General features: G+C 70.5%; 3 protein-coding genes across 4 annotated transcripts; 2 read left to right on the top strand and 1 right to left on the bottom strand.

The window, feature by feature from the left end:
- Positions 1-537: 537 nt before the first annotated feature.
- On the bottom strand, positions 538-2,558 carry CREB3L4 (cAMP responsive element binding protein 3 like 4; the record flags this gene model as incomplete). The annotated part of the gene is made up of 9 exons (XM_082332763.1): positions 538-962; positions 1,045-1,141; positions 1,229-1,304; positions 1,389-1,457; positions 1,551-1,657; positions 1,723-1,800; positions 1,874-1,983; positions 2,104-2,314; positions 2,418-2,558. 9 exons carry the CDS (start codon positions 2,556-2,558, stop codon positions 721-723), a joined length of 1,131 nt encoding a protein of 376 aa, XP_082188889.1. The 3' UTR covers positions 538-720.
- A 156-nt stretch (positions 2,559-2,714) lies between these two features.
- On the top strand, positions 2,715-6,240 carry SLC39A1 (solute carrier family 39 member 1). The gene is made up of 4 exons (XM_082332837.1): positions 2,715-2,993; positions 3,387-3,671; positions 4,388-4,518; positions 5,260-6,240. Exons 2-4 carry the CDS (start codon positions 3,491-3,493, stop codon positions 5,884-5,886), a joined length of 939 nt encoding a protein of 312 aa, XP_082188963.1. The 5' UTR covers positions 2,715-2,993; positions 3,387-3,490; the 3' UTR covers positions 5,887-6,240.
- A 497-nt stretch (positions 6,241-6,737) lies between these two features.
- Positions 6,738-18,934, top strand: CRTC2 (CREB regulated transcription coactivator 2). 2 transcript variants are annotated; one of them, XM_082333277.1, is made up of 14 exons: positions 6,738-6,937; positions 10,772-10,873; positions 11,217-11,335; positions 11,563-11,622; positions 13,092-13,160; positions 14,615-14,718; positions 14,970-14,999; positions 15,224-15,303; positions 15,494-15,543; positions 15,681-15,925; positions 16,513-16,961; positions 17,431-17,724; positions 17,822-17,996; positions 18,094-18,934. In XM_082333277.1, the coding sequence occupies exons 1-14, from the start codon at positions 6,767-6,769 to the stop codon at positions 18,300-18,302; spliced, it is 2,157 nt and encodes a 718-aa protein (XP_082189403.1). In that variant the 5' UTR covers positions 6,738-6,766; the 3' UTR covers positions 18,303-18,934. The 2 variants fall into 2 exon arrangements, with proteins under 2 accessions (XP_082189403.1, XP_082189404.1); XM_082333278.1 differs by lacking the exon at positions 13,092-13,160.
- The last annotated feature ends 266 nt before the right edge of the window (positions 18,935-19,200 follow it).

Raw genomic sequence — 19,200 nt, 5'->3', positions numbered from 1 at the left:
GGGGGACGGGGCAACCGTGAGGCCCGGGGGACACACGGAGGGATTTGGGGCCGAGGCTGTTCCCTGCGGGGTACCTAACCCGCCGTGGGCACAGCTGTCGCTCCGCAGTGATGGAGGCGCACGTTTTCTGGAGGTTCGTGGGTACCATGATGTGCGTGACCGCCGTCTTCGCGGTGCTGGTGGTGTGTCGCCAGCGCGTGCTGGACAGGAAGGCGCTGGAGAAGGTCCGCAAGCAGATCGAGTCCATTTAGCCGAGCCCGGCTGCCCTGGAGCGGAGGACTCTGCTCGCCCGCTGCTCCCAACCGGGTGGGAGGAGGAACGGGTGCCCGGGGCAGGCCCTGCCCTGCTCCGTGGACATGGACTCCTGCCGGGAGCTGCCGCCGGGGCGTCCCCTGGGACCGGCTGAGGGTGCCCTGCCCGCCCGCGGGGAGCGCGGTGCCTAATAAATCCTGATCACTGTCACCGGAGCGACGCTGGCATTTGTGCCCGGGAGGACGGGAGCGACGCAGGGCTGTGCCACCGGCTCCGCTCCCCGGTTGGAGCCCTGGGGGACCCTCCGACACACGTTGGGGTGCAAACCGGGTGCGGATTTATTCACCGGCACACAGATCTGCCGGTGGTGGGTGGGGGGCACCCCCAGCACCCCCTGCCTGGGCCGGGCTGGGTGTCCCCCCGCTGCTGCCCCCACCCCGGGGCCGCAGAGCAGCTCTCCGCTGCCTGTCACATCTCGTCCCCGTGTCCCCGTTTCGCTGTCCCCACCAGAGCCCGCGGGGGGGCCTGGCCTGAGGCGTTGGTGCCCGGCTCCCTGCCGGGGGGGGTGCTCCCGTCCCCCCCCTCGGCTCCGTCCTCCGCGGCAGCCGCAGATCCTGCCTCTTCCACCCGCAGCCACCCCAGCACAGGGAATGGGGCTTCTCCGGCCGATCCCAGCGGCTCCCCCTGGGTCAGGATGTTCCTGGAAATCACTGTGGGAACAGGGAACCCCGCGGTGGGCAGCGCTGGCGGCGGGGGGAGCCGCAGCCGGGGCTCCCGCGGCGTCCCCGTTACCTCCGGTGGGCCTGTCGCCGTCCCGGCTGCCCCCCGCGCCGCGGCGGAAGGGGCTGTAGCTGGGGGAGAGGATGAGTCCCAGGGAAAGGAGCAGGATCTGCCGGGGAGGGATGAGAACCGTGTGTGCCCGAGCAGCGCCGGGGGCCGCCGGCGTGCCCGGTGTGCCGCGGTGCGCGTGCCGTACCAGGACACAGGTGCTGGTCTGGGCGGCCTTGTTGGACGTTGACTTGAGCAGCGCCTGCAGCTGCCGCAGCAGCGACCTGCGGGACAAGGGGTTGGCGAGCGCCCACCCTGGCGCCGAGCCACCCCGGCACCGAGCCACCCCGGCGCCGTGCCACGCTCACCCATTGCGCTTCTCCAGCTCCTGGATTTTCTTCCGGAGCTCCTGGTTCTGGGCTGAGCACGCGGCTGCCCTGCCCGGGCAGAGACGGGGAGAGGTGAGGGACGTGCCGGGGACGTGCCGCGATGCCGGGGACGTGCCGGCTCGCGGTGCCACCAGCGCCCACCTGCTCTCCAGCCCGTCCAGGTATTCCTTCTTCCTCCGCCGGCTGTCCTGGGCCGACTGCTTGTTCCGGATCTTTCTCCTCACCTTTTTCAGGATCCGTTCCTCGGCCTGGGGGGGCGGAGGGGTGAGCCCTGCCCCGCGCCCACCCCCGTGGCCGCCCCCTCCCCACGCACCTGGGTGAGGGGCAGGGTGCTGGGCAGCGTCACCCCCTCCTGCGCCAGCAGCCGCTTCTCCTCCTCCGTCAGACGCAGCTGCGGAGAGACGGGACGCGCTTGGGGACAGGCTGGGGGGGCCGGGGCCGCAGCGGGGGTCGCGGGGACTCACCGTGGGGCTGGGGGCCGGCAGCGTTGCGGGCAGCGGAGCGGGCAGGGACGCGGCAGGCAGCTCGTTGACGATGCAGGAACCGGGGAGCAGCGCGGGGCACAGCCAGTCGTCTGCAAGGGGGGAGAGGCAGCCATGCCCTGCCTGCTCCTGCCTGCACCGAGCCGGGGAGCCGCTCTGCTCCCTGCCCCGCGCCGGCAGGATGCGGCCCTGCCGGGCTGAGCCCCACTGACCCAGCTGGATGGAGACGACGCTGCCGCGCAGCGGGGTGCTGAGGTCGCAGACCACCTCGTAGAGGGTGGCGGCGGGGAGCTCGGCGGGCCGGCGGGGCTCCGGGCTGGCATCCTGGGAGCTGTGGCCACCCGGGGAGGCGAGGTGGCCACCCAGGCCGCAGACGACATCGGGGTTCACCGTCAGCCGCAGCAGCTCCTCGGTTTTGCTCCCCTGCGGCCGGAGAGATGGTGGCAGGGGAGAGGGGGGACCCCCGGCCCCGGCGGCCCTCGGGGGGGCTCCCCCCTGCCCCGCTCCCCCTCCCACGCCCACTCACGCCGTCCTCCGGGAGCCTCCAGCCCTCGACGGCCGGCTCCGAGCCACCGGGGAAGGGGGGATCGGGGAAGACGCTGCCCGGGAAGAGCCCGTCCGGCGGCTCCAGGAGAGCGTCCAGCAGCTCCGGTGCCTCCGGTTCCATCACCTGGGCCCGAAGGGTGAGCGCGGGGGCTACCGGCCACCCCGGCGGGGTGCCTGGGGCCCCTCCCGGCCCGGGGGGACCCTCTGGCAGCTCCGTGCCCCGACGCAGCGGGGATGGGCCCCCAACCCCCGGTTTCCCACCTCGGTTCCCGGTTGTGCAGCCGCCTCCGCCCAGTCCCGGGGCTGTGCACCAGGATCTCCGGTATCCTGGGCAAACCCAGCCAAGTCCCACCCCCGGAGCTTTACACCGGTAAAAGGGCCGGGCTTCCCGCCTACGGTGTGGCCCCGGGACCCCTCTACCGGAGGGGGGGGCACGGAGGGCCCGGTTGGGCTGAGGCTGCCCCGGTACCGGGTCCCGGTGGCAGCGGGGAACAGCAACGAGCCGTTCCGCGGGGAAACCGGTTTGCTGCAGCCGACGGTGGCTCCAGGCCCGGGGGTCGGTGCCCTCCCGGTAACGGGGTCCCGGGGCGGGGGGAACGGGGGAGAAGGGACCGACGCGCCCCGGCGGAACCGGACCGGTGCGTTCTCGTTTCCTATTGGCTGCCACGCGCGTCACTCAGGGTTTTCCGCTTCGCTATTGGTTACGACGCGCGGTGCTCGGGGGGGGGCGGACCGGGACCGGGACCGGGGACGGAGACTTTGTCCCGGTCCCCGATCCCGGTCCCCGATCCCGGTCCCCAATCCCGGTCCTTGATCCCGATCCCGGTCCTTGATCCCGATCCCGGTCCCCAGGACGGGACGATCGGTGCCGGCGGGAGGGATCTGTGAGTCACCGGGGCCGGGAGGCGGCACCGGCCGCTCTGACGGTCCCGTTCCGTCCCTCCCGTAGCTCCGCTTCGCTCCGGGGATGCGAATCGCGATCGAAGCGATAGCAACGACGGGGCGGAGGAGCTTCCCCCGCGGTGGGTGTTGAACCCGGAGCCCCGGCAAAGGATGGCGGCGGGAAGCGGGACCGGCGGCGGGGCGGAGGAGCTGGCCTGGAGCCCCGGGACGGTGCGGCGGCCCTCGCCCGGCCTGGAGGCGAAGCTGGGCTCGCTGGTGCTGCTGCTGCTGCTGCCCCTCGCCTGCGGCCTCGCCCCGCTCTGCTGCTTCCGACAGCCCCCGAGCTCCGCCGGTACGGCCGGCCCGGGACCGGGGGGGGGCCGGCGGGTCCCGGGGGTCCGGGGGGGTCTGGGGGGTCTCAGGGGTCCGGGGGGGCCTGGGGGGTCCGGGGGATCCCCGGGGGTTTCAGGGGTCTGGGGGGGTCTTGGGGGTCCGGGAGGGTCTCAGGGCTCTGGAGGGGGGGGGGTCCCGGGGAGTCTGGGGGATCCGGGAAATCTCAGGGGCCTGGGGGGTCACAGGGGTCTGGGGGGGTCTGGGGGATCCTGGGGGGTCCGGGGGGTCTCAGGGCTCCGGGGAGTCCCGGGGAGTCTGGGGGGGTCACAGGGGTCTGGGGGGGGGTCTGGGGGATCCCGGGAGGTGCAGGGGGTCTCAGGGGTCTGGGGGGTCCAGGGGGTTTCAGGGGTCCAAGGGGAATTGGGGGATCACAGGGGTTTGGGGGGTCCCAGGGGGCCTGGGGGAATCCGAGGTGTCCCGGGGAGTCTGGAGGGGGGTCCGGGGGGTCTGGGGGATCCTGGAGGGGCTCGGGGGATCCGGGGGGTTTCAGGGGTCCAGGGGGTTTGGGGGATCCTGGGGGCTGAGAGCGTCCTGGGGGTTTGGGGGGTCCCGGGGGTCCGGGATGGGCTGGGGACAGGGCTGTCACCCAGGGCAGGGCTGACCCCAAAGGGCCCGGCGGGGTGCGGGGCTGCGGTGGGGGTCTTGGCGGGGGTCTCAGCCCCCCCTGCCCCGCAGACGCCCGCAGCCCGGTGCTCAGCCTGGTGAGCTGCTTCGCCGGCGGCGTCTTCCTGGCCACCTGCCTGCTCGACCTCCTGCCCGACTACCTGGCCAGCATCAGCGCGGCGCTGGAGGAGCTGCGCGTCACGGTGAGCGCCCGGGCCCCCCGGGGTCCTGCTCCCGCCAGGGACCCTGTGTGTGTCCCCCCGGCTCTGCCCCGGGGGTTTCCCGGTGTCCTTGGCCCTGGGATTGGGATCAGCAGCTCCGGCTGGGTGTGGGAGGCTGGCTGTGCTGGGACAGCGGGGAGGGGACAGCGGGGAGGGGGAGAGTGGGGATGGGATGGAAGGGAGGGAGAGGAGAGGATGGGATGGCGGGGAGGGGACAGTGGGGATGGGACAGTGAGGAGGGGGACAGCAGGGATGGGATGGTGGGGAAGGGACAGTGGGGACAAGACGGTGGGGATGGGACAGTGGGGAGGGGGACAGTGGGGATGGGACAGTGGGGAGGGGGACAGCAGGGATGGGATGGTGGGGATGGGACAAGAGGGAGGGGAGTGGTGGGGATGGGACAGTGGGGATGGGACAGTGTCGGGGGGACAGTGGGGACGGGGACAGCGGGGATGGGGACAGCGGGGACGGGGCAGCAGGGAGGGAGCTGGCAGGGCCGAGCTGGTGGCCGCGGAGCAGCCGGGAGAGGACGGTGGGGCCGGGCCAGCGGAGAGGCCTCATGTCCAGCTGTGACTCATGGAAAGATCCTCCCTCTGCCCACGGCTTCCCGGCAGCCACCGCCTCCGGCTTCCTTCCCCAGGGCAGGCAGCGCAGGCAGGGCCGGGTGCAGGCAGGGCCGGGTGCAGGCAGGCGCTGAGCCCCCCTTTTCCCCCGCTCTCACAGCTGCAGTTCCCCTTGCCGGAGTTCATCCTGGCCATGGGCTTCTTCCTGGTGCTGGTGCTGGAGCAGGTCGCGCTGGCGCAACGGGAACCGTCGTCCATCCCGGAGGAAACGCGGGCTCTGCTTCCCACCGGTTCCATCCAAACCCCTTCGCCGCAGCCTCCCATCGCCGGCGCCCGCGGTGCCGTCCGCGCCGGGTTGCTGGTGCTGGCGCTGGCGCTGCACGCCGTGCTGGAGGGGCTGGCGCTGGGGCTGCAGGAGGCGGAGGGGGCCGTGCTGCGCGTCTGCCTGGCCCTGCTGCTGCACAAATGCGCGGTGGCCTTCAGCCTGGCGCTGAAGCTGCTGCGGGGTCGCCTGCGCCCGCCGGCGGTCGTCGCCTGTTTGGTTCTCTTCGCCATGATGTCGCCTTTGGGCGTGGGGTTGGGGACGGCGGTGGCGGCGGGCGCGGGGCCGCGGCAGCGGTTGTGCCGGGGGGTGTTGGAGGGGTTGGCGGCCGGGACCTTCCTCTACATCACCTTCCTGGAGATCCTGCCCCAGGAGCTGGGGGTCCCGCAGCACCGCGTCCCCAAGGTCATCCTCCTCCTCGCCGGCTTCGCCCTCGTCACCGCCATCCTCTTCATCAAGATCTGAGACGCCCCCTCCCCGGGTGTGGGGGATCCCCCCCCCCCACGCAGGACTCCGGGGAAGGGGGGGTTCCCCTCTGCACCCCCTCCTCCGTGCAAGTGCCAAAGTGCCGCCCCAGGGGCCGTCCCTGGGCCCCCCCAGCCCTCCCGGGCGGCCCCCGTGCCTCAGTTTCCCCACCCGCACAGGGGGAACGGTGCTGTCCCCGCCGCGGGACCCCCAGGGCGGGGGCGGTGAGCGCCCCCCCCTCACCCACAAGTGCCCTTACAGCGCGGGCGGGCGCCCTGGGGTGCGCAGCCCCGGCCCCCCCCGGCCCCCCGGGACGGGGAGAGGCGTTGATGAAGCAAATAAAAGACTGGACCTGACGGTGCTGCCTCTGCCTGGGATGGGGCGGGGGGGGGGCTGCAATTTTGGGGGGGGGGTCACAGTGCCCGGGAGGGGGTCACAGTGCCTGGAGGGGGGTCACAGTGCCCCCCCGGGCCTATACGGGCTGGGGGGGGTCCAGGCCCCTCCAGTTTTGGGGGGCAGGGGGGCTCTGCGCTGTTCCCAGCCACGGGGGGGGCGGCCCTGCTGTGTCCCCCCCCCCCAGCGCTGACCCCATGCAGCGTCGCCCCCTCGCCCCGCCCCCGGCTCCGCCCACCCCGGTGCACGCCGGGAGTTGTAGTCGGGCCCGCCCTCCGCGCCCCGCGGGGGCGCCCCGCCTCGGGGGACTCCGCGGACTCCGTTTCCCAGCGGCCCCTGCGGGCGCGCCGCGGGGGCCGCTGGGAATTGTAGTCCCCCGCGCGCCCGCGGCCCAGCGGCGGCCCTCGGCCCGCGGACTCCAGGTCCCAGCCTGCCCCGCGCTGCGGCGGCGGCGGCGGCGGCGGCCGGAGCGGCCGGAGCAGGGAAGATGGCGGCGGCGGGCGCGGGGGCCGGGCCCGGGCCCGGTGCTGGTTCTTCAACCGGTACCGGTGCTTCTAACCCGCGGAAGTTCAGTGAGAAAATCGCCCTGCAGAAGCAGCGGCAGGCGGAGGAGACGGCGGCCTTCGAGGAGGTGATGATGGAGATCTGCTCCACCCGGGTGAGCAGCGCCGCCGCCGCGGCCTCCGGATGCGCGACGGGCCCGGGAGCCGTGAGGGGGCCCGGGGGCCGGGGGGGCCCGGGGGTCGTGTGAGGGGCCGGGGGGGTCGTGAGGGTCCCGGGGGCGCCGGGGGCTGAGTGCAGGCCGGGGGGGGGGTGCAGGGGGCCGGGGGCTGGGGGGGCGCGGGGTTCAGGGGTGCGGGGGGGGGGGGGCGGTGGGGTAGCGGGGGGCCGGGGGCTCGGCTGGGGATGCAGGGTGGGGAGGGGGGGTCAGGGGGTGCAGAGGGAATGGGGGGGGGGCTCAGGTGGGTGCCCGAAGGGGTTTGGGGGTGCAGAGGAGGGGGGCGTCACCCGAGGCTCGGGGGGGCGGGGGTCCTGCATTTGGCGTCGTGCGGGGGGCTGGGAAGGGCCCCCGCCCCCCAGAGGAACGCCCCCTCTCCCGCCTGCGCCCCGCTTCTCCTTCCCCCGGGTTTGTTTTGATGTATTTATTTTTTATTTCTTTGGCCGCGGGTTTCACGGCGAGGGTTCGCACGTGGCTCGCGCCGGCCCGTGGCCGCCGTGCGTGGGTCCCGGCGCGCGCCGTACGCCTCCTCCGCTTCCGAGCGTACGGCCCGGCGACCGGGTGGAAAAAGCGACTCGCCGCCTGCGGCACCTGAGGGTTCGCCGGGGTTCTCGCCGGTTCTTGCCGCGGGGGCGAGGAGCCGATCCCCGTGCCCACGCCTCTGGGACGGGCTCCCACCGTGTTGCAGCCCTGCGTCACCTTTACCGGGCGATCCTCCACCGGCCCCGCGGCTCGGGGGGGCTGTCCCTGAGCACCGGGGACCCTCAGGAGGGCTGGGTTGATCCGACGTAGCCGGCTCCCGCGGGAAGCGACGGATGCTTCATCCCTGGAGACGCTTAAATTTAGCTCGGCCGGAGCCTGAGAAAAGGCAGCGTTGGGAGTGTGGATGAGTGCGTCAGATCTGAGCCGGCAAAACTGCCCCGCTCGGCCGAGGGCTTCTCAGAGGGACCTTGGTGGCAGGAGGGCTGCCCTGGGGTGCCGGGGGCTGGTGGCGGAGCGGGGAGGCCGGGAACGCCGCGGAGCGTCTCCGGGAGCGTGGTTTCCCAGGTGGGGGAAGCCGTCGAGAGGAGAAGTCGGCTCCGGTTTGCGTTTTGCTCTGTGTCGGCCCCGAGGAGTCGGCGGGGATTGTGCGGCCGTTTGCCAAGATCGGGGTTTGGCCAGATTTCAGCTCCCGGAGAGGTGGGTTGGTGCCAACCCCGGCGATGGGGTTCTGCAGTGCCGCGGGTCGCTGTGCCGGCAGCCGCGGGGTCCGGCAGCCAGCGCCGTCCTTCCCGGCAGAGATACGGCCTGGATGAGCAAGGGGAGAGGAGTGCGGAGCTGAGGGAGCCGGAGACCCCGAGAGGCTCTTCCAGGTGACAGGGACCGGTGCCGGGGAGGCTCCTGTGTCCCCCTGCGCTTGGGGTCGGCAGGACTGCGAGAAGAGGGGAGCAAAATCCATCAGGCCTTTAAAAAAGGGGGTGTTTGGGTTGGAGAGCCCCGCCGGCACCCCGGGTCTGGCGAGGCAGCGGTGCCCTGACATCCACGGAGCCGAGGCTGTCGCTGGGAGGGTGACGGGGATAGGGTCCAGCCGATCCCAAGGGAGCGACGTGCGGCTCTCCGCGCCGAGCCGAGAGCAGCCCCGTCCCCGGCGGGCAGGCAGGGCTCCTGAGCGGGGGACATCTCTCCGGAGGTTTTGTCCCCTCTCTCGCCGGGATGGCAGGCGGGAGCAGCGACCTGCGCATCGCCGGTGAGTTTGGGAGTGGGCTGGAGCCTCCCGCACCGTGTTTGCACAGTAAACAGCTGGTTAATGTGCAGCAAAGCCGGGGGGAGAGGCAGCAGGACTGTCCTCCCCGCTAATCCCTGCCCCAGGACGCTTCCTCCGGGAGTTTGTTCCCCACACGTGGGACCGGCAGCCCTGGAGAGGCGCAGAGCGGCACGACCTGGGACAGGAGCTGGTCCCAAGGTGGCTTCTGGCCTCGATGGTCCCCTCCATCGTTGCCCATAGGGCTACAGGCAAGGAGCTGGCAGCAGCCCTTGCGCCGGCAGCTTGTGCCCCGCACGGGAGCCTCCGTTTCGTGGCTCCTCGCTGGGGGAGAAGCTTCTGCCTGCCCTCAGCACGGCTGGGGGGCTGCTGCCCAGCTCTGGGGTGCCCCGCTCCCGCCGTGGGGATCCATCAGCCCCCTCAAGCTTTGCTTTGTGTTTCCTGGAGTTTTTTCTGGCCGCTTGCGAGCGGCTGCCTGATTTCGGCCTCGTCTGGCTCTGCCGGCTCCCGCAGGGACCCTGGCTCAGAGAACAGAGCAGGATCCCAAGACCTTAAGCCCCAGTGCAACTCCTCGCACTAATCCTGCAGTGCCTGCGCAGCCAGCTGTTGACTAAATCTCCCATTTTTTTGGTTGTTTTTCTTTTTTTTTTTTTTTTTTTTCCCCCCCCTGGATCTGGATTTCGTTAGTCTTAAGCTTGGGAATTTGCTGTCGCAGGTTTCCCAGCTGCAGCCTGTTTCCAAGCTGCTTTTTGCACTTCATCTCCTCTTTCCCCGGGGTTCGTCCAGGACCGACGAGCGCTGGTGCTGGCCGGCGCATGGGGCTCCTCAGGGATCCCCCCCGGGTCCAAAGGGAAGGTGGATTCGTGCGCGCTCAGCTTTGGCTCTGTGGATTGGGGTTGGGGAAACCCTCCTTCTCCGGTGGGATGCCGGAGGGGGCGGAATGGGATATCCCCTTGTGCCGGAGGGGATGATGGAGGGGATGATGGGGGCCGGGCCCTTTCCCGGGATGCGGGCAGCAGAACGCCTTCCTGCTGCTGTCGGGATGAGGAAGTCTGCGCCGCTCATGGCGGGTCAAGCCCCTGCCCGGCTCGGCTGCGGGGCTGGGGCAGGAGGGGGCTTTCGGGGCCGGCTCGGTGCTGGCGCTGCGCCGGGACCCCGGCTCTCCTCTGCTGTGGGGTTGTCCTCCGCCGGCGAGCGCGGGGGGGCGGGTGCCCAGACCCGGTTATCTTCCGTCTGCGGTTTGCCTTGGCTCCTTCCCTCAGCCTTGAGCAGCGTCGGGAGCCGGTGGGCTGCCGTGCCGTGCCGTGCCGAGCAGCGAGCCCTTCCTGCTCTCCCTACTGGAGTCCCAGCTCCAGGCTGGGATCTCCCCCGTTTTTTTTGGGCTGCGGCGTTGCCGACAGCCCCAGGACTGTCTTTGGTGTGGACAAGGTGCCTGCTGGAAAACCCAGCACCTCCGGATCGAAGGGGATGGGCTGACTCACTGGCCACCAGTGACCGGGGAGCCCAGAGCCCGCTCGGGTGGGCACGGAGGCTTCGGCTGTTCGGGGGGGGAGCAGGGCTGGGCTCAGCTGCTGCTCCAGGGATGTGGGTGCTGCAGCCCACGGGAGAGATGTGGCTTTCCCCGCTCCTGGCTGCTAAACCCAGCAGGGCCTCAGCATCCTTCCTGCACCAGAGCACCCACGGAGGGAGGAAAGTCCCTTGCGGGGCCTCCTCCGCACTCGGTGGTGTCAAAGCAGAGAGGTACCGGCCACCTCGAGCCCTCCTGGCCCACTCCTGCGCGGTTCCTGAGGCCGACCGGGTTGGACATGCCTCGCTCGGGGGCCACCTCCTCCCATGGGTCACCCCAGGGGCTCGATACCGTGTGTGGGGCAAGCTTGGGGCCGGGCTGCAGGAGGGAGAGCGTGGGGATGACCCGCCGGGATGGGGACGGGGATGTCTCGGGTGTGACGGGGCGGTTCGGAGGAGCCCCAGCACCCCAGGGTGCCCGCTGGCCCCCTGGCCCCCCCTGACCTGCCTCCCCTCCCCTGGCCCAGCTGCAGGCACAGAAGCTGAGGCTGGCGCACAGCCGGGGACCCTACTACAGCGGCTCCCTGCCCAACGTCAACCAGATCGGCAGCGGCGTCTCCGACTTCCAGGTGAGCAGTGCCCGCTCTGCCGGCCGGGGGCTGCCCCGGGAGGGTCTGGGGGGGCCACCCCCCGTGGCACAGCGGCTGCCGCCCTCGGTGCCTTGGGGAGGGGGATCAGGAGCTGCGTCAGGACTCGGGGTGGGCGTCGGGGAGGAGGAGGATGAAGAGCCGTGGCATGGGCTGCTGTTGGGGACAGATGGGGACAAGGGGAGGTTCTCTAATCGCCTTGCCTGGCCCCAGCTCCGTCCCCCCGGCAGCGCTGCCAGCGATGGGGCAGTTGAGGCGGGCTGATCCTGAGGCCCCTTCCCTCGCGGACGGGCGGTGGGCTCACCCCGGTGTCTCCTCCTCGCAGAGCCCTTTGCAGTCCCCGCTGGATTCCACGCGCAGCACCCGGCACCACGGCCTGGTGGAGCGAGTGCAGCGGGACCCGCGCCGGATGATGTCCCCCCTTCGCCGCTATGTCCGACAGATATCCTTTATCCCGTTCCCTCCTGCCCCGTTGGCGGGGGCAGGCAGCTTTTTCTCCCGCTGCTGGGGCTCCTGCGCCGATCCCAGCGCCCCACGTGCTCGTCTCTTTGGGATTAGCGAGCATTAGCAACGCGTGCTGCCCTGGCCTGTCTGCGGGGTTGCGTTAGGTGCCTGCACGCCGGCCGCTCAGCCCCTCGCTCTCCGTTTGGCCCTTAACGTGCCTCTCACATCGACAGCTCTCCCTACGGACCGACCTACCTGTCGCCTCCGCCCGAGCCCAGCTGGAGGAGGTAAAAACCCCGTGTTTTTTTGGCTGCCAGCACTTGTTTTCCGGGTGCCAGTTCCCAGCCCGCTGCCTCCCCGTGTCTGTGAGGTCGCTGGAGCCTGTGCGTGCTGGAGCTCTGTGCTAAAGAGCACCCGGAGGTTTGGAAACAGGCAGGCTGGCAGGAGCCCAGCGCGAGAGAGTCCCTCGCAACGGGCAGCCGTCCCGGGAGGGTTTACACAGCTTCCCTTACCGGTCTGCGGGGGAGAAACCGGACTGGGGGGGGGCAGAGAGAAATGCTGAGATGCCGGCAGTGGGGCTGGGAGGTCTCCCACCTCCCTGATTTCGGGTGCTGCCTGCACCGTCCCACAGAGGGGGGGAATTTTTAAGGAGGAATGATTTTATCGTGCCCAAAAGAGCCAGCTCCGGCACGCAGGGCGGCATCCGCCCGCCGTGGCAGTGGGAAGAGGGATCCTGCCCGAAGTGAATCACCGGGCGGCCGAGCCTCTGCGTGCTCTGGCTCTTGGCCCCGGGGGCAGGCGAGGACAGGGCTGGCTGGCCAAGCCCAAGCGTGCCCCGAGCATCGGCTCCGTCCCACAGAGGTCCGTCCCGGTGAGCTGTGGCTCTGCGCAGGAGCTGTTTGGGCTCAGCTCAGCGCGGCTCAGCCCTTTAAGAGGTTGCTCGGGGCTCCTGGGCCGTATTTTCAAGGCTGCCATTCCTCCGAAGTGCTGCGCTCAGCACAGCTCTCCTTCCCCAGCCCGAGGACTGTTCTCCGGGGAGCCTCGCTGCCGATGCTCCTGCCGTGTCCGTGCCCGGCTCGGCTGCCGTCTCGGTGCACCGGGAGCCCAAGGGGCCGTGTGTGCCCGTTCTCCCCCGCCCGGCGGGGACACCAGCGGCAGGTGCCGGCTGGCAGCCCCGCGCTGTGCCAGGGTCTGCTGGAGGTTCATGTTGTGTCTTGCACTTTGTCCCTCGCGATGAGCCACAGCGCCGGTCAGTCCAGAGTGCGAGGGCCGCGGCCTCGTCCCCGGCACATCTTCCCCCATCCCGCTGTGTCCCAGCCCAGCCGTCGGGTGCCCTCTCTGCCGTCCTCCCTGACCTCCCGGGGCAAAGCCTTGGCTTTTTGCCCCAGAAGAAGAGGTTGTCTCAAAACCTCCCCGCAGCGAGCGCAGCCGCCCTCCCCGCAGGGCCTCGGGCTGTGGGGAGCCATCCCCGGGAGCATCTCGCTGCGAATCCCACTGCAGATTCCCTGTCCCAGGCTCGGCAGGCACTTTCATCCGTCTTCCAAACGGGTGCTTTCACGGGAACCTCAAGATTGAAACAACCTTGGCTGCGGTCTGCGCGGGCTGGGCCAGCGGCCGTGGTTTTGGGTCCCTGAGGCTGAGCGCCCATCGCTGCGGTGTCTGGGCCTCCCCGCTGCCAGCCCTCCCTCCCGTGGGGCAGTGCTGCCCTGTGCCCCCCTCTGCCCCCCAAGTAACCCTGCTGTTTCTCCTTACAAAGGACCATGCCCTGGGGTAACTTTCCCATGGAGAAAGGACATTTGTTTAGGCTGCCGTCGGCTCTCAACAGGTGAATGATTTTTGATTCCGTTTTCTCTCTCTCCCTGTCTCTCAGCCGGGCTCCAGCCCTTCCCCAGGACCCCCAGGGTGGGCACGGCCCTGGTTGTAACAACTCCAATCCCCGAGGAGGAGGGAAGGGGTCTCCAGGCTGCCCCGGCTGCTGAACGGGGGGAGCCCTGGGGTGGAGGACCTGGGGAGGAGGTGGCCCTGCGCACCTGGGCCTTGGTGCAGCCCTCGTGCCTCCGCGGGCTGTGTGGTCCCGCAGCCGCTCTGAGCTCCCCGAGGAGCTGCTTTTGGGGGCACGGGGCTCCTGGATGCAGGGCAGGGTGTCCACCAGGGCTGCCCTGGCTCGGTGCTGGCTCCCAGGGCGAGGATGCAGCTCTGCCCGCTGCCGTGGCTGCTTGGTTTCACCCCGGCACGGCACAAGGAGCGGGAGCCAGCGCAGCCCTGGGGGATCAGGCCACCTCTCAGGAGCCCAGCAAGGTGACAGAGCAGTGGGTTCCCCATGGGGTTTGAGCCCGTGGCTGGGCTTGGAGCTGCCCTTGCCACCCTGGAGAGCCGTGGCTTTGCCCCGCAGGGGCCGGGGTGGCTTTGGGGTTGTCCCTTTCCCTGGGCTGGGGCACAGCGGGGTCTCGGCAGGGCGAGCTGGGGCTTGGGGCTGGCACATTGCTGATGCTGCTCATGGCAGTCCCCGCTCCGTCTCCCTTGGGCCGTGCGAGGAGCAGTGCCGGCACCTCCCGGGGCTCGGTGCCGCGGACGGGTGCCCATCGCTCCCCGGCTGGGCCCCGTGCCGGAGGGGGCTGCGTCCCATGGGCGGCGGGGGGAGCTTCCTGCCTCCCAGCTGCGCCGCAGCTGAACAATATCCCCCTTGTGCGGTCCCAGGACGCGTCATTAGCTCGAGCAGCCCTTTCCCAGCTCCTCCCTGTGCTCATCCGCTTCAGACCAACTAATTGGGAACACAATGGGTGTTATATCCCTGGGTCCTCTGCCCCCAGCCCCTCCAGGGCCCCCGGGGGAGCCCGTCTTCCCCCGTGCCAGGGGTGGCGAGGGCTCCGGGGCCTTTGCTGTGGTGGCAGAGCCGTCCCTCGGAGGAGACGGGGCCAGAGCAAGCCCCAGCATGTCTGGAAGTGCAGGGTGAGGGACCCTGCCAGAGCATCGCGTGGGGAGGGGATGGCGGAAGGGGACAGCGTCCCCGCAGAGCCCCTTGGCATCTGCCTCCAGGGCTCGCCCTGGGCATGGCGAGCGTCGGGCACGGAGGGCTTTGAAGGAGACGGTTGTTCCTCCAGCGAAACCCCCATGCTCTGCTTCCCTTCCTCCCCCTGCTCTTCCCCTTTTTTGCCCGCTGCCCTGGCCCTGCTCTCGCCCACCGTCCTGGGGCCGGGGCTGTCACAGCAGCAGGGTGTAAATGGGGTGGGGGGACGAGGGCCGGGCCCGTCTGACGATTGCCTTTCCTTTTCCAATTAGAACAAATTCCGACTCGGCGCTTCACACGAGCGTGATGAACCCCAACCCCCAGGACGCGTACCTGGGCCCCTCGCAGGGCGCCCCGCCGCCTGGCCGCCGGAGCGGTGAGCGTCCCCTCCCTCCGCACCCCGCTTTCCCCAGCGGGACCCCGCCGCTCCCCACCTCCACCCGGCTGCCTCGGGACCCCCGGGCCCCTTCCACCCCTCGAGGACTCGGAGGGGGAACCGCGTGGAGCCCTGTCCCTCCGCAGCAGGGTCACGCAGCAGCCCCCCCTTCCTGCCTTCGCTCCGCAGTGCTGGCCGATGTCCCCCGTGTCCCCATGCGCTGCCGCTAACGATCGCCTGCTCTCTTGCAGGTTTTCTGGACGGGGACGCGGACAGTAAAGGTGAGCGCCTGCCCGCGCCCAGCAGCGTGCCGCCGCGCCCGTGTGTCCCTTCCTTGCAGTCTGCAAAGAGTCGGGGCAGCGGGTGGGATGCGGGGGGCAGTGGCTGGGACCCCTCTGTGGCGGGTGGGTCTGGAACCCCCCCATGACTGGTGGGTGCCCCCGGGGTGGGTGCGGGTGGGCCGTGCTGCTCTCCCCGCGCTGACCCTCTGCTCCCCCCTCGCCAGTGTTTCTTTTCCAAGTGCCTCCCATCGAAGAGACCTTCGACGACAACAAGCATTCGCTGAAGCCCTGGGACACCAAGAAGGTGGGTGCGGAGGAAGGACCGCCAGGAAATCGCCCCTGCGCCCCCCTGCCCCGGCTGCCGGCTTCCTGCCCGCCGGGCGTTGCGACACCAGGGTGGCTCTGCCTCCTTCCTGCCCTCAAACCCCGGCTGGCCCAGGGTTGGCAGGTTCAGCATCCCGGCCTCGCTTCACTCCTCCTCTTTGATTTCGCAGCTCTCCTCATCCTCGGCCCGTCCGCGCTCCTGCGAAGTCCCTGGGATCCAGTAAGTCCTGGGCTGGGGCCCACGGGCGGCTGCGGAAAAGGGGCTGGAGGCGGGAGGGGGCCAGGCTGCTGGGGAGGGGGGTGCTGGAGGAGGCAGCGGTGTTCCCACGCCGAGCGTGTCTCTCTCTTTCCCCCCAGCATATTTCCATCCCCGGATCAGCCTGCCAACGTCCCCCTCATCCCCTCGGCCCTCAACACGGGTGGCTCCCTTCCCGACCTCACCAACCTGCACTTCCCCTCCCCGCTGCCCACCCCTCTCGACCCGGACGAGACCGCGTACCCCAGCCTGAGCGGGGGCAACAGCACCAGCAACCTGGCCAACACCATGACGCACCTGGGCATCAGCGGCGGCATGGGACTGGGGACGGGCTACGACTCGCCAGGTGAGGGCTGGCCCCGGCCCGCCGCTGCCGGCGGGCAGGGAGACGGCGGAGCCGACATGCCGGGGTGGCTGGACCAGCCGCCGAGACACACGGGGCTGGCGTGGGGAGCCGAGAGAGGGTCCCCCGTGGCGGGGAGCCGCCTGCAGCGAGTGCTCGGTGGGGCTGGAGGAGATGGGAACCCCCTGGCCGGCATCCCAGTGCCGGCTGTGGCAGAAATCGGCTTCTCCGGGCGATCCCGGCCTGGCACGGAGATGCCGCAGCCTGGGAGCGGGGTGGGGGGAGCTGCGGGGTCCAATGGCATCGGGGTTCTGTGGGATGGTGGCCCCGGCGGGGAGCCCGCCGCCCGCGCCGCTCCTGCCCCGGCGCCCTCCGCTTGCCGAGCCGGAGCATCCTGCGCCGCCGCCGGCCCCGTTCCCGGGCTGTGTGTGTTTCTGTCTCTGTCTCCATCGTTTTGGTCGCCTCCGTCACCTTCCATCCCACCCGGGGCAGACGGGGAGCCCCAGCCCGGCCCGGCCCGGGGAGGAGAGCCTGGGGCGCGGGGCGATTCCGTGGGTAACGGTGGTGTCTCTTCTTTTTTGTCCCCACAGGACTTACCTCACCTATGCAGAGCTCCCTGAGTAACCCGTCCCTGCAGTCCTCGCTTAGCAATCCCAACCTCCAGGCCTCCCTGCGAAGCCCCTCGCTCCAGTCTTCCCTCAGCAACCCCTCGCTCCAGTCCTCCCAAAGCAGTTCCTCCATCCCTTCCTCGCTCTCCAACCAGTCCCTGCCTTCCTCCCTCTCCTCCTCGCTCAGCAATCCCTCCCTCCCCACGTCCCCCCGCAGCCAGCCCATGCAGTCCTCCCCCAGCAACCCCAGCCTGCCCTCCGGCTTGAGCGGCTCTTCCTACGCCCCCATGGTGCAGGCGTCCATAAACACCTCGCCCCGCCGACGGGTCCCGCTCAGCCCCCTCACCCTCCCAATGGGTGGCGACTCCAGAAGGCAGCACCCCAAACAGTTCTCACCAACAATGTCACCCACATTGTCCTCCATCACCCAGGTATGCATGGTCCATCGCCCGCGCCGGCCCCGCGCCGCGCGCTCGCCTCCGTCTTCCTCCTCCTTCGACTTCTCTCTTGTCTCGTTTCCATCCTCATCTCAGCCACATGCCAGGGAAGCCCCTCGCCCCCCCTGTCCCACCCCGCGGACCCCTCCCCGCGGTCAGGGATGCCGGGGGGACGCGGCGCATCCCAGCCGAGGCTCCCCCGCCCCGGTTTCCCGCTCCGGAGGGGGGAGCCTGGCCCGCGGCGGGTGCTGGGTGCAGGGTTTCGGCGCCGGGTGCTGCCGGCGGGGCTGAAATTCGGGGTCTCCCCGATGGCCGTGGTCTCCCCAACCCGCTGCCGGTGCTGGGGGACGCACCGGGGGGCTGGCGGAGACGGGGGCACCGGGGCACCGAGCAGAGGGGCCGGATCCTGGCGGGCGCCGGGCTGGGTGCAGGCTGACCCCCCTCCTCTCCGCTCTCTCCGCAGGGGGTGCCCCTGGACACCAGCAAGCTGCCGGCCGACCAGCGGCTCCCGCCGTACTCCTACAGCCAGCCCGGCCTGCTCCTGCCGTCCCAGCCGAGCCAGAAAACCCTGCACCAACCCGTGCAGTCCCCCCCGCAGCCGGCATTGCCCCCCGCCCCGCCGGCACGGCCCCCGCCGCCGGCGGTGCCGCCGAGCGGGGCCACGCAGCGCCCGTACGGTCCCCAGTACCAGTCTAACGCCTCCCTGCAGCAGCAGCAGCAGCTGGGACAGCCCCTGAGCGACTTCGGTTTGGGCAGCGTGAGTGCTCCCGGGACGGGGACGGTGGGGGGACGCCGGGGGGACACCGGGAGGGACAGCAGGGGTCTTCGTCCCCGTAACCCGCCTCTCCCCGCAGTTTGAGCAGTTTGGGATGGGGGAAAGCCCCACCGGCAACAGCGGCGGCTTCCCCGAGGAGCTGGGGAGCCTGAGCTACCCCCCAACCGAGGGGGGCTACGACCCCCACGTCCTCAACCGGCAAAACCTGAGCAACTGCAGCCGCCACGGCCCCATCCCCAACATCATCCTCACAGGTGGGTGGGCAGGGGGCACCGGCAGCCCCCCGCGGGGCGCGGGATGGCGGATGGGGGGTCCTGAGCCCTGAACCCCCCATCTCCCCCCCCCCAATAGGGGATTCCCCCCCCGGCATCTCCAAGGAGATCGCGACGGCGCTGGCCGGCGTCCCCGGCTTCGAGGTGGACGCGGCGGCCTTGGGGCTGGAGGAGGATCTGAAAATCGAGCCCCTCACCCTGGACGGACTGAACATGCTGAGCGATCCCTACGCCCTCCTCACCGACCCGGCCGTGGAGGACTCCTTCCGCACCGACCGCCTCCAGTGAGGGCCGGGGGCTCCGCCAGCACCCACCCGCCCGCGGACCCTCGCCCCCCACCTCCGGACCCTCCCCAGTTTCCCCTCACCCCCCCCATTTTTTCACTTTTTTTCTGGTAAAACGGTGAGGCCACCGCTGGCTTCTTTTCCGGTAAAACGGGGCCGGGGGACGCCGGAGCCGGCGGGAAGGTGGGGGGGACGCGAGCCAGGCGCTCTCCGGCCCCGTGGCACCCCCAAACCCCGGCGGAGAGGGGGCTCCCGTCCCCCGGGGGCGGCTGTACATAACCCCGTAGGTAGAGACCCCCGCGGGGGGCGGGGGGGGCTGCTTATATTTTTATTTTTCTTTTTTTTTTTCCTGGCTAATCATCATGTTTAAGGAGAAATCCCGCTCTCCCCCCCCCCAGCTGCGCCCCACATGTACCCCCAGACCCCCCCACCTTACCCAGCCGCCGGGGACCCCGCGGGACGTATAGAAAGCACTTGTAACTTTGCCCCCCGTCCCCCCCAAACCCGCGGGGGAGCGCGGGGGGGCCCCGTCCACGGGCGGGGGGACCTGGGGCCCCAGGACCCGCGTTCCCCCCCCGCCCAGGAGGGAGCCAGAATGATTTATTATTATTATTATTTTTTAAAATATATTATATGTTAATTAAACCCCTCCTGTGAGGGCGTGTGGCTGATTTCATGGGGGGGGACACACACGGCGAGGCTGCGGGGAGTTCCTGGGGGGGTTTGGGGGGTACGGGGGGGTTCAGCTACTCCAGTGTCCCCCCCCCGTTTGGTCTGGGGTCCCTTACGGGGGGGGAGTGGGTGTGAAATGGGGTCCCCCCAGTACCTGGGGGTGCTGGTGAGGGGGGGGGGTGTGTGGCCATGGGGAGCTTGGGGGGGGTCCTTGAGGTTGTTGGGGGTGC

Source organism: Platalea leucorodia (genome assembly GCF_965183815.1).
Source record: "Platalea leucorodia genome assembly, chromosome: 24".
In the NCBI taxonomy this organism is placed as follows: Eukaryota; Metazoa; Chordata; class Aves; order Pelecaniformes; family Threskiornithidae; genus Platalea; species Platalea leucorodia.
Note: the sequence above shows the minus strand (reverse complement) of the source record. Positions and strands in the feature narration are given on the sequence as shown.